Source organism: Haplochromis burtoni, unplaced genomic scaffold, assembly GCF_018398535.1.
Source record: "Haplochromis burtoni strain Fernald_Lab_line unplaced genomic scaffold, NCSU_Asbu1 Contig_226, whole genome shotgun sequence".
NCBI classification, from domain to species: domain Eukaryota; kingdom Metazoa; phylum Chordata; class Actinopteri; order Cichliformes; family Cichlidae; genus Haplochromis; species Haplochromis burtoni.
Window position 1 is genome coordinate 849913 of NW_024582587.1, and position 26188 is coordinate 876100.

The 26188-nt window shown below is 42.7% G+C and overlaps 1 protein-coding gene across 1 annotated transcript in view; it reads left to right on the plus strand.

Annotated features, from left to right (window-relative positions):
• sema4c (sema domain, immunoglobulin domain (Ig), transmembrane domain (TM) and short cytoplasmic domain, (semaphorin) 4C) overlaps positions 1-25513 on the plus strand; it is a 107657-nt gene extending 82144 nt beyond the window's left edge. Inside the window, exons 6-17 of the mRNA XM_005936893.3 lie at positions 956-1054; positions 1401-1497; positions 2008-2127; positions 3687-3838; positions 7533-7708; positions 10743-10887; positions 11308-11521; positions 15043-15158; positions 17655-17812; positions 18960-19051; positions 19302-21867; positions 24269-25513. Coding sequence (XP_005936955.1) covers positions 956-1054; positions 1401-1497; positions 2008-2127; positions 3687-3838; positions 7533-7708; positions 10743-10887; positions 11308-11521; positions 15043-15158; positions 17655-17812; positions 18960-19051; positions 19302-20197 — 2265 coding nt within the window. The 3' untranslated portion in view covers positions 20198-21867; positions 24269-25513. The remainder of the gene's footprint in view (positions 1-955; positions 1055-1400; positions 1498-2007; positions 2128-3686; positions 3839-7532; positions 7709-10742; positions 10888-11307; positions 11522-15042; positions 15159-17654; positions 17813-18959; positions 19052-19301; positions 21868-24268) is intronic.
• Positions 25514-26188: the final 675 nt, after the last annotated feature.

Consider the following 26188-nt stretch of genomic DNA (forward strand, 5'->3'; position numbering starts at 1 on the left):
TGCAACTGGAGATTTAAAAAGACTCAAGCAATTTTAAATATTCATTAGAACCTAATGCATACTCAAACTTTACCTTCTGAAGATCGAAAACTCCTCTTTCTATAGTATGCTGGGCTGTGATGGGGAGAGCTGTAAACATTCCTTTTGTTCTTCATCTTTTATTCTGCTGATCTACTATCTACTATAAAAATATCTCACAGTGCTTTCATGTGTTAATTTACTTACTACGTAGGAATCACCATATGGCACTTAAAAATGCCTGTTGTTACATTTAATTGGTTTTCTTTTTATGTAGCATTGTAGTTTGATGGAGGACTGTCTGCCAGACACATCTCATGCTACATCAGCGACCGCATTGAGCTGAAAACCTAAATTTAAAAACATCACATTGTTCATATTACTGCCTCGAGACAGAGATATTGTTTTGAAGCTCGTTGGAGGGCAAGATAAACTTGGTGTACTGATTTATTTACTACAGTAGAATGACTCATGTGTGAGCGTCTGTTTCCATTTCCATTCAAAGAGCTTTATTCTTCGTCACAGTGCAGACAATAACGGGCACTTCCCATGAATGATTCTGATATTTAGACACATATTTTTTAAATGTATCGGCATCTTTCTCATTTACTTTAATGATTCTGTTGTTTCACCACCTTGAGTGTATCCTAAATTTTGGCACTGGACTGTAACGTTTATATTCACTGATATCAAAGTAAATCATCAAAGTAAATGTAGGCCGATTTTGCACCTTCTTAATACATGAATTTATCTGGAAGCATTTTCAAGTTTGGTGAGGATCCAGAAGAATTCACAGCAAAGCTTTGGAGTAAAGCTAAATCTCAGAGGATGTGTTAAGTATTCTGAAAGTCTTTGTGGTGGAATAGGTTTCTCCCCTTAGCCGAGGATAAAACTGCTCCGATTGCCTTTCAAATAACTCCTCGTCACTCTCTCACAGACCGAGTGTTTCAACTACATCCGTTTCCTCCAGAGCTACAACCACACACTCCTCTACACCTGCGGCACCTACGCCTTCCAGCCCAAATGCACTTACGTGGTAAGTACACGTGTAACTCCCTAGATAGCAAGTCACAGCGAGCCTGTGCTGACAGGTGTCTACTTGAGATTTCTGCCACCTGACCTGAGGCAAAGACCACTGTGTGACAAAATAAAAATAAATGCAATGGAAAATAAGCATCTCAGGCAAAGGTTAGCCCAACGTGTGAAGGCCCGTGCACGTACACGTGCACGCATATCGTGTGACATTGATGCAACAAGACAACATGGCGAGCTGTGAAGATCTGGTCCTTGCAACGGACAGACAGACCTTGCAGCTGTGCAATGTAGGTCAATACGTACTGATGATCCTCATTATGTGCGTGTGAATCTTTGCACGTTTGCAGAATGCAGATTCTTTTACCCTCAACGCTGCAGCCCTGGAAGATGGGAAGGGAAAATGCCCGTATGATCCCGCCAAGGGGCACACTGGCCTTATAGTGGGTAAGTATAGCCATGTATATATTCATGTGTGAGGAATAGTAGTAAAGGTTTTTGGATCTTTCTGAACGGATTTAGGATTGTTAAAGAATCACTTTATCCCAAAAAGCAAGACAAATCCCTAGGTGGAAATTCATTGACTTCTATTATCAACAAAAACACACAGTCAGCTTCTGTTGTTCCATCTCAGCAGTTTGTATACTGAAGGGAACAGCCCCGCAGTTTTTACAGCTCTAAAAGAAGCATTAAATGTCCATCAAATCTCGACAAACTGCTCATGCAGAATTTCCCATCTGTTTTCTCGCCATACTGTTGCTCTGAGAGTCCAAAAGTCCAGTTTAACTTGCACGCTGCATTCCCTTCACTGCGGACAGCTTCAGTGAACCTACAGGCGCCCATTCACCGTCCAGCATTTGTGTTTCCCAGCTGAACCACTGACCCTCTCCCATTGTAAGCCAGTACAATAGTCACTAAAAAAAGAATGAAACTAAAGCTTGCATTTTGTTGGTACAGATAAGGAGCTGTACTCGGCAACACTCAACAACTTCCTGGGTACAGAGCCAGTCATTCTGAGAAACCTGGGCCAACAGCATTACAGCATGAAGAGCGAATACTTGCCTGCTTGGCTCAATGGTAAGATTTTCTTTTTTTTTAATGAACACATAAGGCAAAGAAGAAAGGAATTATGAGCCCAAAGCTGAAGAGGAAAGACAGGGTGGGACGAAAAAGAGAATAGCAGGCGCAACAGTTTCCATCTTTTGTCCTGGGAGATTCTCACATGGATCCGGCTGCTGAACGATGCTTCAGATATTTAGCAAATTCTAAATAAATTCTAATATACCAGAAAATATTAAATTTTCTGTTAAAAGTCAAGCCATGATCTGTAAATTAAGGCTGTAAATAAAAATGTGGAACAAATGAGGCCAAATATAAAACACAATAAAGATGAACTACACAACAGGTTTCTGCACACTGTTAGTCTGTTAGTCTTGTAGGTAGTTATTTATATATGTGTAAGAAACCCGCTTTTCATCCTGTGTGAATCAATCCCAGCTGCTGTGTTCAGAAGAAAGATGAAGAAAAATGTCAAGTCATGCATACTTTTGTTTGAATTAAACTATAATATTCAGTCTTTTTCCCCCAAGTTACAACATTACTGACAAATTAAACTTGTATTCCATTTTTTAAAAATCACAATAGAGGGAGATAACATTCGCTTCCTTTTAACAGAGTTTCATAAAAAAAAGAGCAGGAAACATGTAAAAGAACAAGAGAAAGAGAACTGAGTTGCAGGAAATGAAGACCGCGCCTGGGCTGCAGCGAAGGACGTTATCTCTTTAGGGGGGGCTGAGTGGGGGGAGAGGAGCCAGGCACTTGGACAGAATTGAAGAAGAGAGGAGAGGATGAAATCACAGCAGGAAAAAATATGTGATGGAAAGACAGATATGAGGATTGCTGATGAAAAGATTGAGGGACTGATGAGGGGAACGGAGGAGGGAGAGAGGGAAGAGGAACATACAGCTGAGGCAGGGCTTTGGACTGATATGTCCATTCATTATTCATGCTAATACAGAGCTTTTATTAAAAAGCAGACCTGCAAGGAAGCAAGCCTCATCTTAATTTAAGCAATTCTGACCAGCCTAAAAGCATTTAATTGGCCTGGGTTTCAGCTGAGAGTTGTAGTGCACTGTGATGATTTAAAAGGCGGCTTCAGAGGCTTTAATACTGAAAACACCAGTCCATCTGGGGAACCACGGTGTCCTTGCAATTTAAAAAATACACGTTTGCATAAAAATTGTAGAATTTAAAGCCTCCAGCAGCTCGAGTCCAAAACTGTCTCTATCTGCTGTTGCACATTCAGAACCTAATGAGGAGTACAATCTGAGAAACAGAACGGTGTCTAGAGAAAGTAAAAACGTGCATGCACGCAAACACACACACACACACACACAGAAAATGGACCATTAACAAAAAGGTAGAGACACAGAGAGTAAAAATGGCTGAGAAGAAGAAGCGCGATGACAGAAAATGACAGAAGACAAAGAGGTGAGAAAGGGTGTCAGGGAATGAAATAGAGGTGTCAAGCTTTTGTGCTTACACCTGTTTTTGTTGTGATTCAGTCCTGCAGGGCGAGGCTGTCTCCGTGTTTCCATGTAAATATCTGATTCTGATTGTGTGTGTTGCATGTGCAGAGCCTGACTTTGTGGGCTCAGCCCTGGTGAGGGAGAGCAGCGGCAGTAAAGAGGGCGACGACGACAAGATCTACTTCTTCTTTACCGAGCGAGCCATGGAGCTGGATTGCGACACCGAGCCCAACGTGGCCAGGGTGGCTCGCGTCTGCAAGGTAACGCCTGACGCAACGGATAATCAAAACTGATCCCAGAACAGATTCAATTAAGAGTCTCCTAGTAGCGCCTTAACCTGGCACCTGTGGGCATTTATTAATTGGGAAAAACACAAACTCATTCAAACAGTAATCAATCTGTAAGTGCACAGGGACGGATTTGACTGCAGAATTGTAGTTTCATGCACACTTGACTGGAAATCAGCTGTTTTGCATTTTCTCCAGCTGTTTTGGCAGCTGTTTCTGAGCACTTAATAATGTGAGGCAGCACTTGCTAACAGTTACAGGCTTCAGCTGGAGGCGCCCATATAAGGAAGCAACCAACAGAATTGATTGAAATGATAAACAGCATATAGAGTAAATACATCGACTATGCAGAGTTTTCATTATAGGTACAAATTGGAAAGTAAGTCTCTCCTGGTTGTTCACTCAGATGCATTAGCAACTCGCCACTCGTCCTAGCAAAGCAGTGATGAATGATTTATACCTCCACAATACCCTTAACCCAACCTTGTCAAATAAAGAGTAGTGGTCAAATCTCATCAATGACTCCACAGCAGCTCATGTTGTCATTGGTGCAGCATTTAAACTGATAATTAATTATGATTCAATTTATGTAATAAAACCTGTTCACATTGATTTTGTCATTAGTTCCCTTTACCAAGGACTATACTCACAAACTACAATGAGCCTGAAGGTAACAGCGCATGGATCAGTGTTAGATATATTGCTAACATTAGCTAATTAGCGCTTGTCTTTGCTTTGATAATGAAGAATTTCTTGTCACAGTGTCACAGAATTAGTGACTCAGATAGACCACTTTCTCGGGTATATATGTCCAACTGCTCATTAATGACAATTATCTAGTCAGCTAGTCACATTGGAGCAATTCAGCGCATTCAGGCATGTTGGCATGGCCGAGACGACCTGCTGAAGTTCAATTTGAGCATCAGAATGGAGAAGAAGGATGATTTAGGTAACTCTAAGCATGGCGTGGTTGCTGCAGCGAGACCGGGTGCTCTGAGCATGTCCATCCCTTTACGACCACAGTGTCTCAAAATCCAAATGGCCACCTTTGGGATGTGGTGGAGATTCTCATCATGGATGTGCAGCCGAAAACTTTGCAGCAACTGTGTGATGCTGTCGTGTCAACAAAGAATGTTTCCAGTATCTTGTCGTTGAAGAGTTAGGGCAGTTCTGAGTGCAGAAGGGGCTCCAACCAAGTACTACTAAGGTATAACTAATAGAGTATCTGGAGAATAAGTATTTGGCTGCCTGGTTTTTTTTTTATATGCTTTCATCCCGATGGCGCTGTGTTTGTATCACAAGACCTAAACATTATAAAAGAAGAAGTGAGTCAGAACTGCCTTTGTAGTGACTTAAAACCAGAGTGGATGCTGTATGAAGATCACAAGTGCCCAGATTTTGCAGTTTGTTCACATATCTGTTTATCTTCTAGAACTGCTTTCACAACACAAAACTGAGCGCACACAAATGAGTAGAGAGATAACGTGGGAACCACATCTGTTTACTTAAATGAACTTTTTCTTTAGAGGCTTCAAAGCTCAGTAGCAATCATAAAACCTCCAGCTCAAGCATCAAGAGCACATTTAGTCAATGCCAAACCTCCCAAGCAACCGGCATACAAGTTTGAATTAAACAGCATTGCTCTGTTCATGTGCATTTGAAGTTTTCATGATCATATGAACATGTTCTGCTATAAAAATACTGAAAAAACCCACAACGTCTGCACAAAGCCAGCTGTCGCGTGTTTTTGTAACAAGAGCAACAGAACTTCAGCTCACTGCCAGTTTACTAACAATGTGCTACACGGAGACAGTTGCACTGACATAGATGTATTTGGTAATTAATGCATTAATTTGCTTAATGAATGGCCTCATTAGGACAACTGATTAGGTTTGATACACCACAGTGATTATGGCCAGACACAGACAGAGGTGATTTCTGCTATGAGGCGAGTCGGCGAGAGTTGAGACGTTCAGTTACCGTTACAGAAGTAGAGTGTCACGTTACACTTACTTATGCTGCCATGTAATCTTAGCATCTTTTAAACCAGGCAAACTATAAAAGCTGGAGACAGATTGCTAATAGTCGATGGAGATGTATGTAATTTAGTGTTGAATATATGCTCTGGTTTATGGGAAGCGCCCTTTAATGTCTGCGAGGATGAACAATAAAGCTCTCTGAATGAAATTAGAAACAGATGCTGTTACATGATGTGTACTACAGCAATGAATAATTCAGCACATTCTGCTTATACCCCTATTACAGCAGGAGCACAATATCTATGTCTCATTGCTATAAAATTAGCATTTTTGTGTTTTCCTTTTTCTTTTTTTCACATCTGCAATCACTGAGGACAATAAAAATGAGAGGAATGAGGCAAATGCGTCTCTTTTGCGCCCACAGAGCAATACAGAAATAGACCGCTTGTCAATATAGATTCCATTTTTATTGTAAAAGTTAATATTGTTAGTGCCTTTATCTTCAATTTTCTCGGGTAGACCTGAACATCTCAGGCTATAAAAGCTCTTTCAGATCCTTTTTTCAACATGACAGAAGCTCAGTCAGCCAACTGATGCGAAAAAAATTTCGTATGTATATTCAGAGTAATTACAGTGTATTTACTCGGATGATATTTGGCTTTTGTGGGGTGAAGGCGAGGCCAATGAAATGCAGAATTCGTGGCAGCCTAACAGGAAGGAGAGAGAGAGGCCAGCCAGCTCAAAGCGAGCCACACAATACTTTGTCACGGTAGAGTTTTGGTGTGTCTAAGAACTAAAACGTATTCAGTGTTGTGTGTGTAACAGTGGGCACCATTTGGTAACCATGGCGATACTTCTACATTCAGCATGTGACTGTGGGGCTTTTACCCGGATAAGAAAGCAGAGGGCTGCTGTGTTGGTATCCTCTGTTAAGATCGTTAAATAGACACAGTAATCATCCCACAGTATTTCCACAGTGCATCCTGCTTCTGCAGACTTGTTATTAATTATCATGTACAATCGCTTAATAACAATCAATAGGAGTCGTTTCTTGATAAGCTGCTGGAGCCATCAGAGAACGTGCGTACATACAGGGAGTGCTATACTAAAGTAAAGAAGTAAAGTTTAGTATTTAAAACTAAAATTCAAGAATATATATATTTTTTATTTCAAACAGTTAAAAAAAAACAACAACTCTTTGGTTTTAATCGGCTACTTGATTAAATATCAAGTGGAAACTGAAAAATCCTCTCTGAACATGTTTTAAAATGATTAAAAATAAAGTACTCTCTTTCATCGGATCAGGTCAGATCGAGTCTTTTAATTTGATCATTTTCAGAGAATCTTTGAATTTCTATTAAGAAAAGAAATGCCATTGTCGGTGTACGTGCACTGAAGTTTTCACATCACATCAGCTGGATCTGAACTAGGCAAAGCAAGCATGCTGTCACAAAGTGACTGCAGTGCTTAGTCTTCTTAAAACGAGATTAAATGTTTCTTGCTTCAGAAAACGAATATGAAATCCGTCCACTGGTCCCAAACCTTGCTGTTATTCGTATTAAGTCGTATTTATGTTTATATTAAAGTGTTACTGAATGCAAACGGTGGGTTAAAAAAATAAGCATTAAAAAAATCCTAAAATAATAATCGTTAGTCATAAATAAGATTTGATTTGTGCTCTCTCTCAGGGCGATCTGGGTGGAACCAGGACCCTGCAGAAAAAGTGGACCACCTTCCAGAAAGCCCGGCTGGAGTGCTCCCTCCCAGAGCGTCACGTCTATTTCAACAACCTGAGAGCCGTCTTCACCCTGCCGGGGCAGGACTGGCGGGGGACCACCTTCTACGGCATCTTCCACGCTCAGTGGTAAGTCGGAACGACAGCGGTGCAAAAGAGACAGCAGACATCACTTTGTTTCAGACTAAAACCCAAATAGATGTAAGTTAATTGCCACATATGCTATCAGCTGTCATCTGCCAACCTGTCAGCCTCTTACTCAAACCAATGGTCACTCTGAGAGGATGGCTCTAATTATGTACTTTGCGTGATTAGGTATTTCCTGCGTAATGAGGCCTTTAGCTGACATTAATGTGAGTTACTTTGAGAGAATACAAGTTGAGTGTCCCTGAAAATGTTTTACTGCTTTTATTAGAGATTAAACGTCTCGTGGTTTTAATTTAGCTTTGAACGATGGTGGGTGCATTTTCCAAACATATTACATTAGCTTGTCGAGCATTCATTTTCACAGCAAGACAAAGGTCTTTAAAATCATGCATGACTCCAAAGTGATCGGTCCAATCAAAGTATTTATATATCTTGTTTTAGCAACTGCTTTATTTTATAGGAGCAGAAATCCACCCTGAGTAAATCAGATGTCTCGTGAACACACCGTGCTGTTGTCCGCTCGCTGCTGTTCATTTCAAACACAGTGGGATGAAAATTAAGTCATTTTGAGCGCAATAATTAAACTACAAACTGTTAATTAAAAGGGTGTTGACAGTCATGATTCAGCTGTGAGAAGTTACTCCAGCATTATTAGCGGAGTAAAGACGGCTGTTTGTTGGGCATCACGGCAGCGCGTTAATGAGCTACTAATCAACAAAGAAACTGGAGCGAGGGCGGAAGGTTGTCCTCAGAAAGTTGGAAACGTTCTCTGTCTCCAGGCAGCGCCCTTTGATGTGAGTCTTTTGTGCTCTTCAGTAAGATATCATATCGCAAACTGAACCGGCTTTGAACTTCCAGCTTTGTTTCTTGCTCGGAGTTCCTTCTGCTGCTTGAAAAGAAAAAAAGAGCCTAATCCCCTCGTTCTTTCTGTGTGTGACTTGCTGGGGTTTCCTTAAAGCCCCCTGGCTTTGATAGAGATAACATTAAGATAATTGGACATTATGTAAATGATGACTCGGGAGCTCAAGCCATAATGTGACTGAATAGGGCTGCGTTTTAACTCGCTAAGACATCGGCGCTGTCCTTTGGTTGTGACGTTGACCTTATAAACCCGCAGCTCTGTCACACATTAACAGGAGGAGCACTGTTCTGAAATGGAAGAGGACATCGCATCATATGACTTCATGAACTCGGCCTTTCAGAAAACAAAACACACATTACAAAGAAAAAATGGAGAGAGCGTTTAAAGCTAAATAGCAATAGCTGTAAATTCGGACTTTGCTACTTTTCTGACTTGCTCAAACTTGCTCTGCATCTAAAGGTCAAAGGTCACTCTTTCGAGGATGCCGATGTTCACATTTTGGACAGAGACGACAGATGGTTTGAAAGAGGAGTGAAAGAAGCCGTCTATGTCCACTGTGAACGACCATCTTTGAACAGAGGGCGGGGCTTACAACACCAACTGTCTGCCATCTATAATCCAGTTTTGAGATCCCTTCTCTGGCGCCTTAACGCCCATTCGCACCCTGGGTCATTTGACCTCAGTAAATCGCATCATAGGGTGGGGCCAGGTTTCACAGCGGGTTCACCCAAAACCTTTGATTGTGGCCATGTCCACACTAATACGTTTTCGTTTGGAAACGCATGTTTTTCTCTCCGTTTTTGCCTTCCGTCCACACTGAGACGGCGTTTTTGGTCAAAGAAAACGCAGCGTTTTGAAAAACCTCGCCACAGCGGATACATTTGAAAACGCCGTTTTCGCGTCGCAGTGTGGACCGCGACACCCGGAGCCTTTTTGAAAACGATGACGTATTCTAGTCATATGATGCAGTCATGTGACCAATTAAACAAAGACAGCGGAGGGCATTATACAGCAGTTGTTTTGTTTGCTCTCAATTTTGACAGCCCTATTAAAGATTAATATCAGTTTGTACATGCTCCAGATAGCACTTTTGCAACCTTGTACTTTTGTGTTACTCGCAGCAACAACTCCTCATTGTCTGGCCGATTAAAAAACTCAGTCATTTTCCAAAGAGCTGGAAAGTAAATAAACAGCAGACAGAAATGACACAGGTTGAATTGTCTTACATTTCACTCATGCGTAATACAGGAACGTAGCGTTTTCGATGGTTTCAGTGTGGATGAACAACTGGTCGGAAACGCTTGAAAACAATAGTGTGGAGCGTTTTTAAACGAATACGCTGTTTTCAAATTGATCCGGATTAGTGTAGCCGTTTTCACACCTTGGATCATGTGATTAGGTAGAGGATCAATAGGGGTGCAGGACCCTTTTGGGGACACTCCCACAGGGCTTAAATTTGTTTAGAACTGAAGAAGCTTCTCGGATGAGAGGTGAAACGTCTTCAAGGAAACTTAAAGAAGTCCAGACGCTTTTCTTTCCAAGCTCCTTAGAATGCTCACAGTTATATGCCTGTCTGTCAGTGCCTCAGTTTGAGAGTGGAATTAAAAAAACGAGTGGAGGGGGTAGTTTCATTCCGGTGAATGAGCATGGAAATTAAAGATATTCGTGAGATATCAAGTAAAAGTATAATTTAATGTGTCTGTGTCAGACGTCAATACCCAATTTGAGTCCCACTTGGATGTCTGAAAATGTGTTGGGGAAAAAAAAAATTTTGAAGAGCTCCCGAATCCCCGACCTCACCATTAAATGAAATGCATTTCCTGAGTCACGGCACTAATTGATGGATTTCACTGGCGTATGAAGGAACCCTCGTACATGTGCATCAATTTGTGCCTCACCATGGAAACAGTGGAGATGTGTCAACAAATCAGTTTTAGACCATACATTTAATATCTATTTACTACATTGTGATTACCGGGAGGGTCGTTTAAAAGCAGCACGCTTCACTGCCTGGTATTTTTGGATTCTGCTATTTTTAAACGTACATGTTCACATCCTGTTGAGTGTGTCTCGCTGACTTGTACGACAGGTAATTTGTCTCGATTATTACTGCCACACATCACCGATTTCCCCCATGTTGCTGCCATGTTCCAGGGGTGACGTGGACGTGTCAGCTGTGTGTCAGTACCAGATAAGTAACGTGAAGGAGGTGTTCAAAGGGTCCTACAAGGAGTACAGAGAGGCGTCCCAGAGGTGGGGACGTTACACGGGTTCTGTCCCCACACCGCGACCAGGATCGGTAAGAAACTGCCCATGTCAATGTTTAAATTTTTGATCAAGTTGTAGACAGCTTCACAGAGCAGGAAAATAGTCCCTATGGGATAGTTAAGGAGGGAGGGAAAATGGGTGATGTGGCGTAGCTTGGAGGCCAAGGACATAATGATCCAGCGCCACAGGAAAGGAAGGAGAGGAAGGGGTGTTAGCAGGCGGAGGTGAGAGCCAGTGCGAAGCAAAACTGAAGAAGTGGAAGGGGTGGAGGGAGGGCACTGGTTTGCAAGCCAGCTAACCGTGCCAACCTGTATCAGCTGCAGCTAAGAAGTTTCCTCCTCTTCCTCTTTCTCCTTCCTGGCCCTCTTACTTTCTCCTCATATCCTTCTCCCTTCCTTTCCCCGCTTCATTTCCCTCCCCTGTCCCTCCTTCTTTTCTCTCTTTACTGCAGTGTATAACCAACTCAGACAGGGAGAACGGCTACAACAGCTCCCTGCAGCTGCCTGACGCCACGCTCAACTTTGCCAAGAAGCACCCTCTGATGGAGGACAAAGCTCTGGGCCGCCTCCTGCTGCTCACCAAGGGCGTCAACTTCACGAGGCTGGCGGTGGATCGTGTCAGCGCCCTGGACCAGAGGCCGTACAACATGCTCTTCATCGGCACAGGTAATGAATCGTGATGCTGGCATGGGTGTTTGGCTAAAACACTGATGTTTTTATTGGGGGGAAAACGCATCACCAATCGTGTACACTCCCTCCTCAGAGCCTATTCCCACTGCTCAGCTGTTTACACTGCACACACTTCTCCCATCCCTGGCACTTCAACAAGAAAACTCTGATTGCTTCCATTGCTACACTTAAACTGAAGCAATAATTCAAGTCTTTTAATGCCCCCTACCCCTCCAGCGACTTCTCGGCTGCTTTCAGCGCTTCCACTTCAACTGTCACTTCAGCTAATTTTTGCTCTTTAACTAACGGCCCGAATGCTGTGACATTTCAACTGCAGTCGCTGCTTCCATTCCCACTGACACGACTATTCACAGCTCGCCGCCCGTCTCCGCTCACTGCGGCGCTAGAGGCCAAGAGAGCATCTTGCTCTGGAGCTTCAAAAAGAAAAAAGGCGATAAAGTTGAATCATCGTCTTTAAGCAGACTGCACAGTGTTCATGATTTATGATGTTTCTGTTATTTTTTTGACCCCCATCTGTAGAGATGGGGTGTTCTCAGCGTGCCGGTGAAAATATATGACATGCATAGAGTGTTTGTCATAGAGATAAGAGCTTACGGGCCGTGGCAGCACAGAGGAACAGGTACTGGCATAAGGTACGGTAGCACGAAAACAACATGCCATCTGGCCAGACTTTAGCTGAGTTTCAATTAGGGGCTAGATTTGCATGCTGAGATCCGTCTTCATGCATCAAAGGAAACGTCTACACACCCGCGACTTAATTAATATCTCCAGTCAGTAGCCATTGGGCCCATACGCAGGTGTCCTGTTTTGGATCAGAAATCAGCCCGCCCTCCCGGAGCCTTAATCCTGGATAATACACATCTAATAGCGGATTCCAGGGAATGTGAATTTGAATGCAGCCCATCTCATGAATGGAAAGACTCACCTACTTATCATTCAGATCACTGCAGAGACAGAGTGACTGGGACAACACTGACAGTGTGACAACAGCGGACTCGGGGCTTCTCTGCTGGCAGGCGGTGAGGCCAGCCCGGACACACACATGGCCGCTGCTGCTGCGACACAAACACACACACGCGCGGGCGCTAGCACCTTACTAATGGACACACACAGATATGCACACTCACACTCTCTGAGCCAAGTGCAGTCATCCCCGCTTGTCGTGCTTCACGGCACAAACTCAACGGGGCCCTTGGCAGACGTGCGCTCGCAGTGCCAATTGGGCTGCGGGCTTGATTAGCTATTAGCGACGGCATAGCGACAGCTGATGTGAAAAAAAAGAGACAGAGAGAGAGAGAGGAGGAGAAGTGCTTGACAACACTGTTTTTAAACGGGGGGGAAAAACAGGCTGTGGGATTGAGGGATTAGCCGACACTGGTCTGTGACGGCGTGAGAGGCGAGTGCGGTGATATGCCTTCTGCTTGCTATGCCTGTATGTGTATTTCCATCTCTCAAGCCTCCCTCTGGCTGCTGGGTTAGCTTTTTGCATTATCTGTGACAGTCTCGTAATCAAGAGGACCACAGAAGAAAGCGCATGTCAGCACGTAACACACACACGCACGCACACACACACACACACACATCAAGGTCACCCCACCAGCTGTGCCTGAAATACCTTTCATCACCAGGGATCTAAACTTGTTCACAATGCCCTACATGAAAGGAGCACAGGATCTCCTCTTCCTCTTCCTCCAGCATCAGCTCCCCACACACCACTTAAAAAAAAAAAAAACTCTTCAAATGCTGTTACCCGAGGTGTTGAAGGGCCAGGAGCACCTCCAGTCTTTTAAATTCATCTGTAGTTTGTTGCTGAGCTGGAGCTCAGTACGGCAGATGGATGTTCCAGCAAGAAGATTTCCTTTTCGTGACCTTTTCAATCACAAATTGATGTCGATGAAAACGATTGATGACACTCTGGCTTTGCGCATTAGTGATGCACGTTTTTCTGTTGGAGGGAACTTTCTACTCGTCTTCTGTTGCTTTTTTTTCCAGCCAATATTTTTAAATTTAAAATTTAAAGCCTGCATATATCTTAAGGTTTTCAAAAAAAATGTTCTGCACAGCCTTTGCACCAAACACCAAACCAAACAGATTTGCACGACAGCTTTGCGCCTGCAGGTTCACATGCTACCTAACACCAAATTGGACCAAACTGAAAGCTGATGCTGAAGGCAGGCAATCTCGTGAGGGAGAGGTGTGGGACTGAGAACTTCATTACTGAGTGAAAAGAGAGGCCCGTGTATCCATTTGCTGCGAGACAGTATCAGTTCTCAAAGAATATATTTGTGTCAGGTTTTTTCTTACACAGTCTACACGATAGCAGACAGGAAACAGGCAGAAAGTTACTCAACTGGAAAGAAGCGTACCTCAGAATCGAAGTGTTTAAACCAGAACTACAGGAGGCTGTAAAAGCAGCCGAAACAATTATGATACTTCCAACATCTCCATGCATTACATGAAACTTTGAAAAACCTTTGCAGGGAAAAAAATAAAAAGGTGATGTTGCAATATAACAGCCTTTGTAGTTAAAACTGTAGTTAAAGTGCACAATTTTGTTGACTGGTCAACAAAACATTCACATGCGCAAAGTTACACTTGAAGATAATGCAGGCCTTGCATTTTGTATTCAGTTAAAGCATGTCGGTATTGTATACATGTCTGACCCTTGGCGTGATGCTGATGTGTGGCCCGTAGCGAAGCTGGCCTTGTTTTGAGTCACACCAGGAAAAGCCCAGGTGTAATTAATAACACCACTTAGAGCTGCACTGAGGTCAGCTGCTCCATTTACGGCCTCTCTCTATTTGTATACCGGCTCTTCAGCACATCAGAGGGGCAAGGACATATGATCAGTGGTGTTAGTTTAGTTTTACCTGTTTTGGGGGTGGGGGGGGGTTTCTTGCCACAGCAAGAAAAAAAATGCCATAAAACCTTAACTGTTGCCTTGCTAGCTTTTCAGACACTCAGCATGAACCAGGAACAGTTGAGCAACACACTCAATCAATAGTTCATGAAAAAAGTGTTTGCTGCATAGGTTATAATTTTGCAGCTTGTGCTTTAATATTTAAATTGTTGGCACCAAAGGAGTGCCTGTACATTAACATATTTCATCATTAATATTTAAATGAGCTCCTGTGTGTATGTGTGTGTGTGTGAATATATTAGGATGTCAAATGTTGTGCAGTCACAGGTGATTGTGTGCTGATCATTAATATTTAAACTGATGGCTATGCAGTGACAGGTGCATGGGGTAATTTACTGTAACATATCGCTATGGTACAAATGAACTGGAGCGCTGGCGCAGGTTTTTTTTTTATAAATATTTGCCAAAATTGTATGATTTATATTTAAATTCCCTGCTTTGCTGTCAAAGGTGTGCTGGGTGTTCTGTGTTGCACCAAAAGTGCACCAAAGTAAACTCGATTGAAAACTTCCATGTGAATAGGACAGAAGTAAAGTGAGCTCAAATCTTCTTCATCTTCTTCCTCTCTGTGCTGCAGCGGAGGGCTGGCTGCAGAGGGTGGTGATCCTGGGTTCAGAGGCCCACGTGATAGAGGAGATCCAGCTGTTTGAAACGGCCCAGCCAGTCGACAGCCTGACCATCTCCCACGCCAAGGTAAGAAAACAACAACAGGATGTGTTTCAGTTGTTGCTGTTTTTACACGTGAACGTCCATTCACACAGCCCAGAGAGACCGCTGACATGTGAAGTGAAGAAAAGGGATGAACTCACGCCAAATCACAACAACAGTTTCCTCAATGTGCTTTATATTGTAAGATAAAGACCCTACAATCACACAGAGAAAACAGGGAAAATCCCAACAACCATGGCAACTGTTTGTGGGTGAGATATATTAACGAGGGAACACTTTGTCTTCTAAGTTAACATGTTAGAAGCAGGAAAAAAGGTGCAAGTTTAAAGATTTGAGTTTGACAAGGGTCAGACTGTGATGGCTGCCCGACTGGGATGAAACATCTCCAGAACTGCAGCTTTTGTGAGGTATCTATCCAAATGGCTCACTGATAGACACGGGGAGCAAAGGCCGGCGCCTGTGGTCCAATCCAACAGACGAGATACTGCAACTCAAGTTGCAGAAAACTGATGGAAAGACATCAGTATGCACAATGCACCACACTTTGTTGTGTATGGGGCTGCATGGCCAAAGAGCAGTCACGGTGCCCATGAAACCCAAACTAGGAATAAAACAGCACATCTTGACCATCTCTGGCTTAGCTGTGTCCAGTCCTACTTAAACCCTTAAAAATAAAAGAGTTACTAAATGCTGTGCAGTCATATTTATGTTAGCGATAGCCGCTCACACTGTGAAACTGTGTTTCCTGCAAGGCATTCACAGTACTACACTCGTGTTGCACGCATGAAACATGCTGGTAGTTTGAGTGTTGCTCGAAGCATCTGACACCTTCCTCAGCCCCAAGCCGTTAACTCATCGGTATGTGAAGTGGGCGTTAATATTAATGTAGGATACAGCCCCTTAATTGGAAAGGTGTGGAGGAAAAGTGTTTTTAGGTGTTGCCACATGCCGAGCGCTCGCTGGAACACGCTGACACCTCGAATCGCTCCGGTGCCCCTTTAAAACACTCGGCTTTCATTTAGTTCAGACTCAGATTTAGATTAAAAACATGCCTTCAAGGACCAGCGTGTTGGATGCAGTAGTACAAATGAAAGACAATATTCACAGTTAGTTTTCAGTCCACCTGTAGCTTCCTTTTCTGTCTCTTTAGAATATCTTCATATCGTATCAATTAGCATTTCTGAATTAAAATGGAAAAAGCAAAAAAATAAATTCTAAATTTTGCCGATACAGCAGCAACCAAAATGAGGACACGACCTATGCAAACTACTCTTTGATCATTATCCTTGTTTATGGAGTTGTTCTCTAAGCCTGCCTTATGATGTCCTTCAACAAGGCAACAACTTCATAACAAGCATTTGAATAAAGTCGTATAATGGCCCTATTTTTTAAATAGCTTATTGGTAAGCTGTTGTATAAAGTAGAAAACACTCCAGCAATTTACACAATATATGTTGTCACTTTGATTTGTGGGACAGCGTTCCCAAAGGAGGGGAAAAAAAGGATGCACAGAAGCATCTTTCCATAGCATTGATAGATTTCAACCTGCTCTAACTGTGGCTACCATGCACATACTTCTGTGTTTCACCACAACCAGGGAGTGTGTCCTCTGCTTCAGAGCAGGCTGCCATGTCTTCACAGTATCCCAGAATGGACCAAGCAGAAAGACTCTAGCAGCGCCTTTAGCGAAGTGACGTCTACATTTGGTTCTGTTGCACACTTGGAAAGCAGGTGTCTCGATAAATAAAGAAAGTCAGAACAGACCACATTTAATTCACCTCATCTTTTACTCTACTATTTGAATTTGAACTTTCATCTGTTTCCATGGCACCACACACTCCTAGGTGTATTGTTTTCTGTCTTTGCGAGAGATGAGAAATCTTAATGGTCTCTTGGGGATGGGGGCTACAAAGTTCCTTTTTGTTTTGGGAATCTCCTGTCTGGTTGCTCTCTCTTCGTGTGATCACATTCCTTCAGCGTGCTTTTTGAATCTGCTTTCCCTCTTTGTTGTCTCATCATTTGCTCATTGGTATCCAGTGGAGGCAGTGCTGCTTTGTCTTGTGATGATTTGTTGCCTGATGAATCTGAAAGTCTCTTCCCAAATAACAGTCATTACAATCCTTCACCACAGCGGGGAATTGAACCCTTGGCCCTTCTGTTTTCTCGGCTTCTCTGAGCTGTCATCGGAGCCTGTGTGCTGACGGCTGCTGTGTCCCCGCAGCTCTACAGCAGCGCGTCCGTCGATCGATGGCCTTCCGACAGGGCGTTCCCTAAAGCTTCGTGCTTATCTCATTAATGCTGGCTTAGCTGCGATCAGACATTTTATAACAGCATTTTGCGAAAAGAGTGCAAACCAGATTGGATTTGGAGGGGGGGGGGTCAATGTTATTGTAATTGAGAGTGATTATCCCATTATCTCCTCTAACCCCTAACTGAGTCACTCTCTCCCTCTCTCTCTGTTTATCTTTCTTCTGGATCTGGACTTTGTCTTCTTCTTCTTCTCTTTCTGCCTCTCTGTAGAAGTACTTGTACATCGGATCTCGTTCTGAGGTTCTCCAGCTGCCCTTGGCCAACTGCAGCCGCTATCAGTCTCAGCCAGACTGTCTGCTCGCCCGGGATCCCTACTGCGCCTGGGACAGCGAGGGTAGGGCCTGCGTCCGCATCGACCTCCACCGAGGGTGAGACTAGTAGCTATGTACACCCATCCATCCACACTATACTGAAAAAATAATTTGCTTTAAAGGAATCTGCTGATGTACAAATGTTAGACAAGCATCTGAATCACCCCTGAAACAAAATGTACCCCTTTAACTGTTTCACTAATTGGAATATTCCAGTGCCTGATTTCATTTATCCAATCATCATTATCTAATGATGATTGGATCTATCTTCCACTTCACTGCTCTAAATTATAATTAATAAGGAAAACTATCATATCTTTTTTCCACTGATTCATCTCAACAGCACCGCCAGTCCGGTCAACTAGTGACATGGCTCTAATTTACGCTCTTAAGAAAAGTTCAAGCTGGTTAAATCCTTTTGTGACGAGTCGGTACGGCATCTGACACCAGCCAGTTACACTTCTTCCTCTCATCTCAGCTCGCCTCGGGTACTCGTGTCGTGTTAAGTCTGTGTTTGTCCCAGATTTTCAAGTGTGTCTCTGCGCACCTTGCAAATCATCTCCTCTCATCAGGAATCTGTCAAGGAACCGGCAGCTAAAAAGTCTCCAGAGACTCAAAAACTGCTTAGTAATCATACATCACAGTAACTGTGAGTCGGCAAAAGAAATCAGTGTATATGAACTCAACAGAACTATAAAGAACTTTGTTTTTTTGATGTGGTTGAGTTTGCTTGCACTGATTTCTTTTATTTAATCTTCACGTCTTTAGTTAAAGAAACTTGGAAATAACGATACAGGGCTCTAATGACTGCTGCCTTTTTACATCCTTTAGTGTTTTTGACACTGATCAATCTAGAAATAAAAAAATAAAAGTATAAAACTATTACGAATCCTATTACTACAGAGATTCCTTCATTTGCCAGTGAAATGCATAAATCCTATAAAATAAAATTTTTAGGCTTTCAGCCTGAAGCTGTGAGGTAACCTTGGCTTTCTGTACTGTTACAGTTTTTATTTTATTTCTACTGAAATATCTGTCTGATTAAATACATTTTGTTGTTAAAGTGTTGGAAAAACTATTTTTCTGTGCATTTTTTATTGATTCCCCTTATTCTGTGCATGTTTCTTCCGCTACTAAAATGTTCTCGGTTCCTTATTGTAACATTATTAATCTTCCTCTCTGCTTTCTGCCCTCTTCTCTCCAGGTCCACCTCCTCCCTCTCACAGGACCTCATGCTGGAGAGGTTCAACCGGGGAAAAGCCAAGTTTGATAAGCCGGTTTCCATCCCCAGCCCTGGTGAGTGTGGCGCTGACACCTCTCTAGTGGCCCCTTGTGGGAATTGATTGTCAGTGCAGGAGCAAATCAGCAGCAAGTAAAGGGAATGGACTCAGCGAGTACATTTGAACTGAGCTGAATAAATTGAATTAAGCACAGGAGAGCTGGCTAGTGCAGAATATGAAATGGATTTATTATGGATGACACTTAACCCCCACTCTTGTCTTCTCTTCCCTGCACCCTCTGCCCCTCCTCCACCTCTCCTGCACAGAGCACTCCCGTCTCAGGAACGTCACCGTTGTGGTGGGGTCTGACATGGTGCTGCCCTGCCAGCTGGTCTCCAACTTGGCTCAGCCTTGTTGGGTTCTCAATGACCGTGAGCTTCAGCTGGGTGATCCGGAGGCAGGAGGGCCGCGCTTCGACCGGACCCTCAAAGCTCTCATCATCCCTGAAGCGGGCCAGTTGCAAGCGGGCCGCTACATCTGCTACTCTGAGGAGCAGGGAGTCAAGTTTCAGACAGAACGCTACCAGGTGGCAGTGGTAGCCAGCGCTCCAGTCTTCATGGAAGCACGGGCTCCGGACAGCAGCATGGGCCTCTTCTGGGTGCTGGTCATCACCCTCGGAGCAGCGTGCCTGCTGCTTCTCGTCGTAGCTCTGTACCTGCGCAGGAGGCTGAAGCTGGCCCTGGGAAAGGGAGTAGACATGAAGCCTCTCGAGAGCACCCTCGTATACCCCATCACCCTGCCTAAGGAGCCGCCCACCTTTGTGCCTAGCAAGATGCCCACGGATGAAGACCGCTTCTGGGAGACAGGTGCCAACTACTATTATTCAGACGGCTCCCTGAAGATCGTTCCCGGTCATGCCCTGGGGCCCAACAGTGTCAGCAGCACGGCGTCGCCCAGCGCCATACCCGGCCAGCCCATCCACTCCCCCAGCCGTCTCAGCCTCACAAACATCAGAGGCTCTGGTAGCAACGGCTACATCCGCCTCAACCTGAGCACAGCAGGGGAGGAAAGGGCTAGCGGGACTGGTGCTGGGGGAGGTGGGCTGGGAGGCCTCGGCATGGGTGGGAACGACTACTCCAGCCCCTTCAAGGAAGAGCTGAGACGCACCCTGCAGCAGAGAAGCGTGCTACCCGACGCCAACCCGGAGGAGTCGTCGGTGTAGGCCCGTCCTCCTCCGTCTCCGTTCCCCGAGTTTGAAAAAAAAAAAAACAACCAACCTACCTCTGTCCTTTCGAGGATGCCTGCTCTCTCTCTCTTGCAACAACATGCTGTCAATTCCCCCGCGCTCTCTCTCTCTCACTCCCTCTTTCTCGCTCCACCAATGGCTGTTTGGCTCACTGTAGACATTTATAGCACACAGCATGTTAAATATACACACTCATACACTGTGTTCGAGCGACATGAACTCTTCTAATTATTGTGTTTTGGACAACATGCAGTCATGGTTGTGGCTTTTTCTGCTTCCACTGTGAAACCGCCACTTGTGTACATTGTGTATTTAAGAAGAAAAAAAAAGGACGAACGCAGGGGAGAACACCTCGAGCACGGAAATCAAACAAATGGCGTTACCTGTTCTCAGAAGGGCACATTTCTTCTACAAAGAGCGGACCAAGCGAAGCGTTTTGCCCCAGTTCTCAAACCACTTGACAAACGACAAGGACAACTAACTGGAAATATTGAACTGATTCTCTGTCTTTCTGCTCCTTTGAGACTTTTACAGCTTACTGCACTTAAAAACTGGAAGCGTGTCTTCCCTTTTTTTGTATTCGTGAGCCGAGAGTGTGAGAGCAGTTGAAAAAAAGCCTAATCTCTAAGCAAGACGACAATCATGTCCCCGAGCTTTGTACGGGATGGAAAGGAGAGAGGAGAGAGAGAGAAAGACAAAGAGAAGAAATTCAATGGAAAAAGACGTTTTTTAAATATTTTTTGTTGAATGAAGGACAGTCTCTCGAGACAGTTTGTATTTTCGCCCCTTCCACACCTTGTATTTACCACCCGAGAAAGACTTCGATCTCTTCCTTTTTGATTTGATGTGATGACCGTTGCTTTGAATTAAGACATTTCTCGTTATTCGTTTGCTCTGGAAATACGGCAGTGTTCAAATAGTCATCGGCGACTAACGGCTCCCCACTTTTGAATGACAATGCGAGGAAAAGCTCCTGGCGTTACATTACTCCTCGCACGGCCCTGCATGGCGACCTTCAAACACACCTTCAAGTCCACTATACTTCAAGTGCACTCCATATGACAGTTATTAAGAGTCACAGAGTGTGACAGATAGGTGTTTTGGTTGCACTTTTTTTTTCTGTGGAAGCTTGTGCAAAGGCTATTTGCATTCAGCTCATAGCAGCTGAGCAGTAATTGCACACTTGATTTCAAATCGAAGTTGACGTGAAGACATTTGGCACGGAGAATGTAGCTGAGCCCTCGCTGTTGCGACCGCTGTGGATGTCTCAATAAGTGCTTTATATTCGATGTATTTGGTGAGGGTGGTAACTTGCACTGCCAAGAAAGAAACTACCCCTCCCACACACCCTTTTACACACACACACAGACACACTCACAGTCCTCTGAATCCCAACCATCCTGGACTACAGTGTGTTTGTGATGGATCCTTAAACCCCCTTGAAACCCCCCTCCCTGTTACCGACGCCCAGAGACGGACCCGGAGCTACTGTGGACTTATACAGACGGAGAATAATGTAAAACATGACGACATGAAGAGAACATACACACACTCATACATACAGTGTTGATGGACAGACAGACTGAATGAACCTGTACCGACAAACACGTGGCTCCAGACAGAAAGTGGCCAGAAACCAGTGAAAGGTATTGTTGCACTTAATTAAATCCATGAAAGCAGATTTAAGAAATGTCATAGCCATAAACGATTTCCAGTTCAGAGTTTTAGCTCTTGCTGCTGCTCAGTGTAGTGTTGCAAATTATTTAGTTTATTTATTTGGCTTCTCTGACACTTCGGTTGCCCAGAGTGTCTCTTAAAGGAGTAATTCAACATTTTGGGAAATTCACTTAAGGTGCTTTCAAACATGCTCTCCTTACTATTAAAGAAGCCCTGTTATACTGTTTTCCCAAAGCAGTGCTTATATTCATGAATTCTACTGAAGTAGCTTTGGATGATTCACAGTTCAAAGTCCTTATTTATCTCAAACTGCTTTATACTCCTTCACATTTTCCCAAACAGTCATGTAGGCTGGTTTGGAGATGGGCCAGTTCTGGCCCCCGGGCTTTACGTTTGACACCCGTGTCTTTTATATACACTGACCAAGTGTGGACGTGTTTAACATGAGCACCCACCATAGTAACAGTATTCCTGTGACCAAAAACACTGAAAAGTACAGTAATCTTCACTGTTTACTTATGGTGAAAGTCTAAACACACAAGATCACCTCACAACCGTGTACCAATCTAAGAGATTGATGAACCCAATATGGTCACTGTCTGAAAAGGGTTTTATTAAATAACTGAGATACCGCTTTCACATCTGTCTGTTAATTATGATGCTGAAAGCAGGCCAACTGTAAATACACAAATGCCAAGTGCAGCCCAAAAATATGAAACTGGAACATCTTGAGCTTGAATCTGTTTTACACTTTCTTTGACAGAAAGTTAATAATGCATTAAAGGCCAAACTAGTTATTTCTTTACTGAACTGATGGATCTAGCTACCATGATGGTTCTCACCAGTTTGCAAACACATTTTGCTAACTTTTTTAAGAAATGTGATTAGCTGTTAAATTTTTGGAAAGTGCTAACAATGCTAATGCTGACTAATGCTAATCAAGCTACATTTGTAGATTTTATATCCAAGCACAGGCACACAGACTCCTGTACCACACAGTAGACCAATACGTGGCATCAACACCACAAACTCATTTAAGAGGTTTGGTGACTCGAATTAGCAGAAGTGAGGCCTAGAAAACAGCAGCTAGCTACAGGCCTTAACAAAATCCCAATAGATGAGTTATGAATAGCTTTAGACCCTCTACAGTTGTTGTCATGGGAGAGTCTATACTCAGAGGTCAAAAACTTTTTTTATATCCTTAGAGGAAATGCACTTTAGCACTGGCTTTGTTTTTCCAGTGCAAAGTTTGCCACTTAGCCTTTGAGATAAACAAAACTGACCAAAAAGTTGGGAAATTCTTGTAACCATGAGCGCAGTCAGTCCGCTTTGTGATAAATAAAGCACAACTTCTCTTATGGGTTTCATATTTGCTTCAAAGCAAACAACTGAACTTCCACTGCTAAAGTTGTAAACAGTAATAGTCCATTAGCAAAGACCATTTTAACAGACGTCACAGGTGTTACTGGCCACATTAATTAACAACCCGTACCCGAATAGAACAGATCCTTTAATTAGTTTAATTAGTAACAACTGTACTTAGTTTCTATTTCATGCCAAATATTTCAAGACCAATGTCATAGTATGACTACAGTATAAGAATAGTTACCGACCTGAGCTATTTATCATTTATCATGAGATTTGGTTCTCATGTAGTGACTTTTGTTTAACTTTACTGGACGCCACTAGCGCCATCATCATGTAAAAATTTGAATATGTCCAATGTCAAAAAGGTCTGTCCATCCCATTTTACCAGCTTGTGTGTTTTTTTCCCATCAAAGCTGTCCTTGTGTGCTCTTTTATGCAAGTCTTGAAGTGCAGGTGCACCTGAAAAGCTTTCTCCCTGGCAAAAGATAAGAAAGGGGGCCACACACAGCCTGAAGCTTGTGGCAAGAGCATTTTATTAAAGAGAAAATCCTCCAGTGTGACAGCCATCAAAATAAGCTGACCCAAGGAAGGTCTTCCTGCCTAAAATCTCTGTTTCAAAACCTCTGCTGTACTTGCAAGTTTGAGGGTCTTTTCATTTCAGCCTCCTGCTCAGAATAGACAACTAACTACATAACTACATATCATTAATCGTTGGAAGTTTTCATATCCCATAAGTTTTAGCATGAAGCCAAAGCTCATATTATCATATTATTGAATTTTCCAAAAGATCGCGTTGCCCAAAATAAGATGTGTTCCACGCTGATGTAATGATGTCCAAAAAAAATATTCTGACATACTTTCTGTTCCACTTCCAAGCAAACTTTGAAGCATAGCCAACAATAGATCAGATCGTGGCAAAGTCATATTGTGCATAACTTTTTTAGCTGTTTGCTGTTACTCACTCTACATGTTTTTGTCCTCCCTTTGTGCTCTGTCCATCAGGGGGTGGCTTTTATTTTTGGGACATGTCTGTCGGGACCAGCGGAGCACAGCAAGAAAGAAGGGGACGGACAAAAAAATGTGTTTTTGCCCCTCTGTGTACAGAGCCTTGAGAGAGATGTAGAATATTAAAATGATCCCAAGGTTGAAGAGGTAGTCGACCATCAGCACTCCATCCTAGTGTTGCATGATTCTCTGCAAGTGGACTGTACATCTTTGATATGATCATCCTTGTACATCATTTTGTTTGATCATTTTTGGACTTTTACAGACACTAATATTGTGCAACACTAATGCTCTCTTTGAAAAAAGAAAAGAAAAAATATTTCTGGTTTTATGGCTCAAGAGTTGTACAGGATTTCATTGCTGCATTTCAACATGTTTACCTTTTCTAAGCCTCTTCACCTTTTGGAAAAGCCAAAGTAGACTGCAATTGCTTTTGTTCTTGTTGAAATATTGATTTAATTCAATTGCAGATTGATATTTAAGTATCAGCAGTCCGTCCAGTTTGCTGAATTGAGCTGATATCTGCGACCTTTCATATTTTATCTACAGCTAAATTTCCCCCGGAGCAAAATGAAAAAGAAGACTTGAGACTGATGAACTTCCTGTTTACATGTCAGTCATTTATCTGCTGAATTTCTTATCTCCTAACTTAATGAAAGACTGAATGATGTACCAAAACTATTATTTAATTTTTTAGCTCCTGAAAGCCAAATAAATAGTGGTGGATCAGGAGCAGATCTGTGATTAAAAACAATATGTCAACATTATAGTATTAAATTCCCAAAAGCCAAAAGCTAAGAACACATTATCTCTTTACACTGGTACTTGGTTATGTCTTAATATTTCTCCTTTTTTTAACAATTAGAATTTTATTTAATATAACATGTTGCAAAAACTAAAAAGATAACAGGTCTCAGGCTTGGAAAAAAATGCATGTGTAGTGTATTTTATGTACATTTCTTCACTTCCAGTGCATTTGTCTGCTTGTAATATTTTCTCTCACACGAGGCTTTAAGTTCTGCTGTTTTCATGCTTTATCATTTGGATTATTCTGTTACCACCCGAGGTTTAGTTTGTCCCATTTTTGCTTTTCTGTTATTGGTTTATTATGTTTGTTTTTAAAGTATGTTAAGTAACTTATTTCATTTGTAAAAACATGTTGATATTTATTACCATTGTACATATGTCCTTATTTTTTATATGTGTATAGACATACACAAATAAAGATAGAGATCTACTGGAGGTGTGCGAGCTGGTTTGTTGGGTGGGGAGGGTCAATTGCAAAAACCTTTATTAAATAGCATATAATGTACATTTTCTGTTTTCTTACGCTTTTTTTATGAACATATCCTACATCAGCCATGCCCAGACTTGAGAGTGCTTTGGCCCATTTAAAAACCAGGAAATCCCATGTGGCCCACCCAATCTTTAATCTTCACTCTTATCAACATAAAACAGAGTGAGAGAGTGATTCCACGAACATTTTGATTAAAAAAACATATCACAAGCTGTTGACTATAAATTGCTAATGATACCCAGTCATATGCAAAGTGTGAAGGCCAATGTGTGGCCCACCTGCCACTGGGACACTTACATACATAAACAGTTGCATAAATAAATGCATAACTGTACATACTTGTGAGTAATTTCAATCTGAATTTCTGTTATTACTGCAGCCTACCTGTAATACTTTCAACCCACATTTTGGGGATCACTGCACTGGATAATCCTCGTTTCTAAGAGAGACTGACCAGTTTTTCCAACCTGAACAGCATGATCCAGAATAAATAACTGGATCAATAAAGCTCTCAAGGAAGTGTTTAAAGAGGTTGTTTTGCCTGCAGATGCATGACAGGAAGTCTTTTGTGAGTACAGATATCCCCTGCCAGTGACCATTAGAAAAATGCAGGTTTAAGG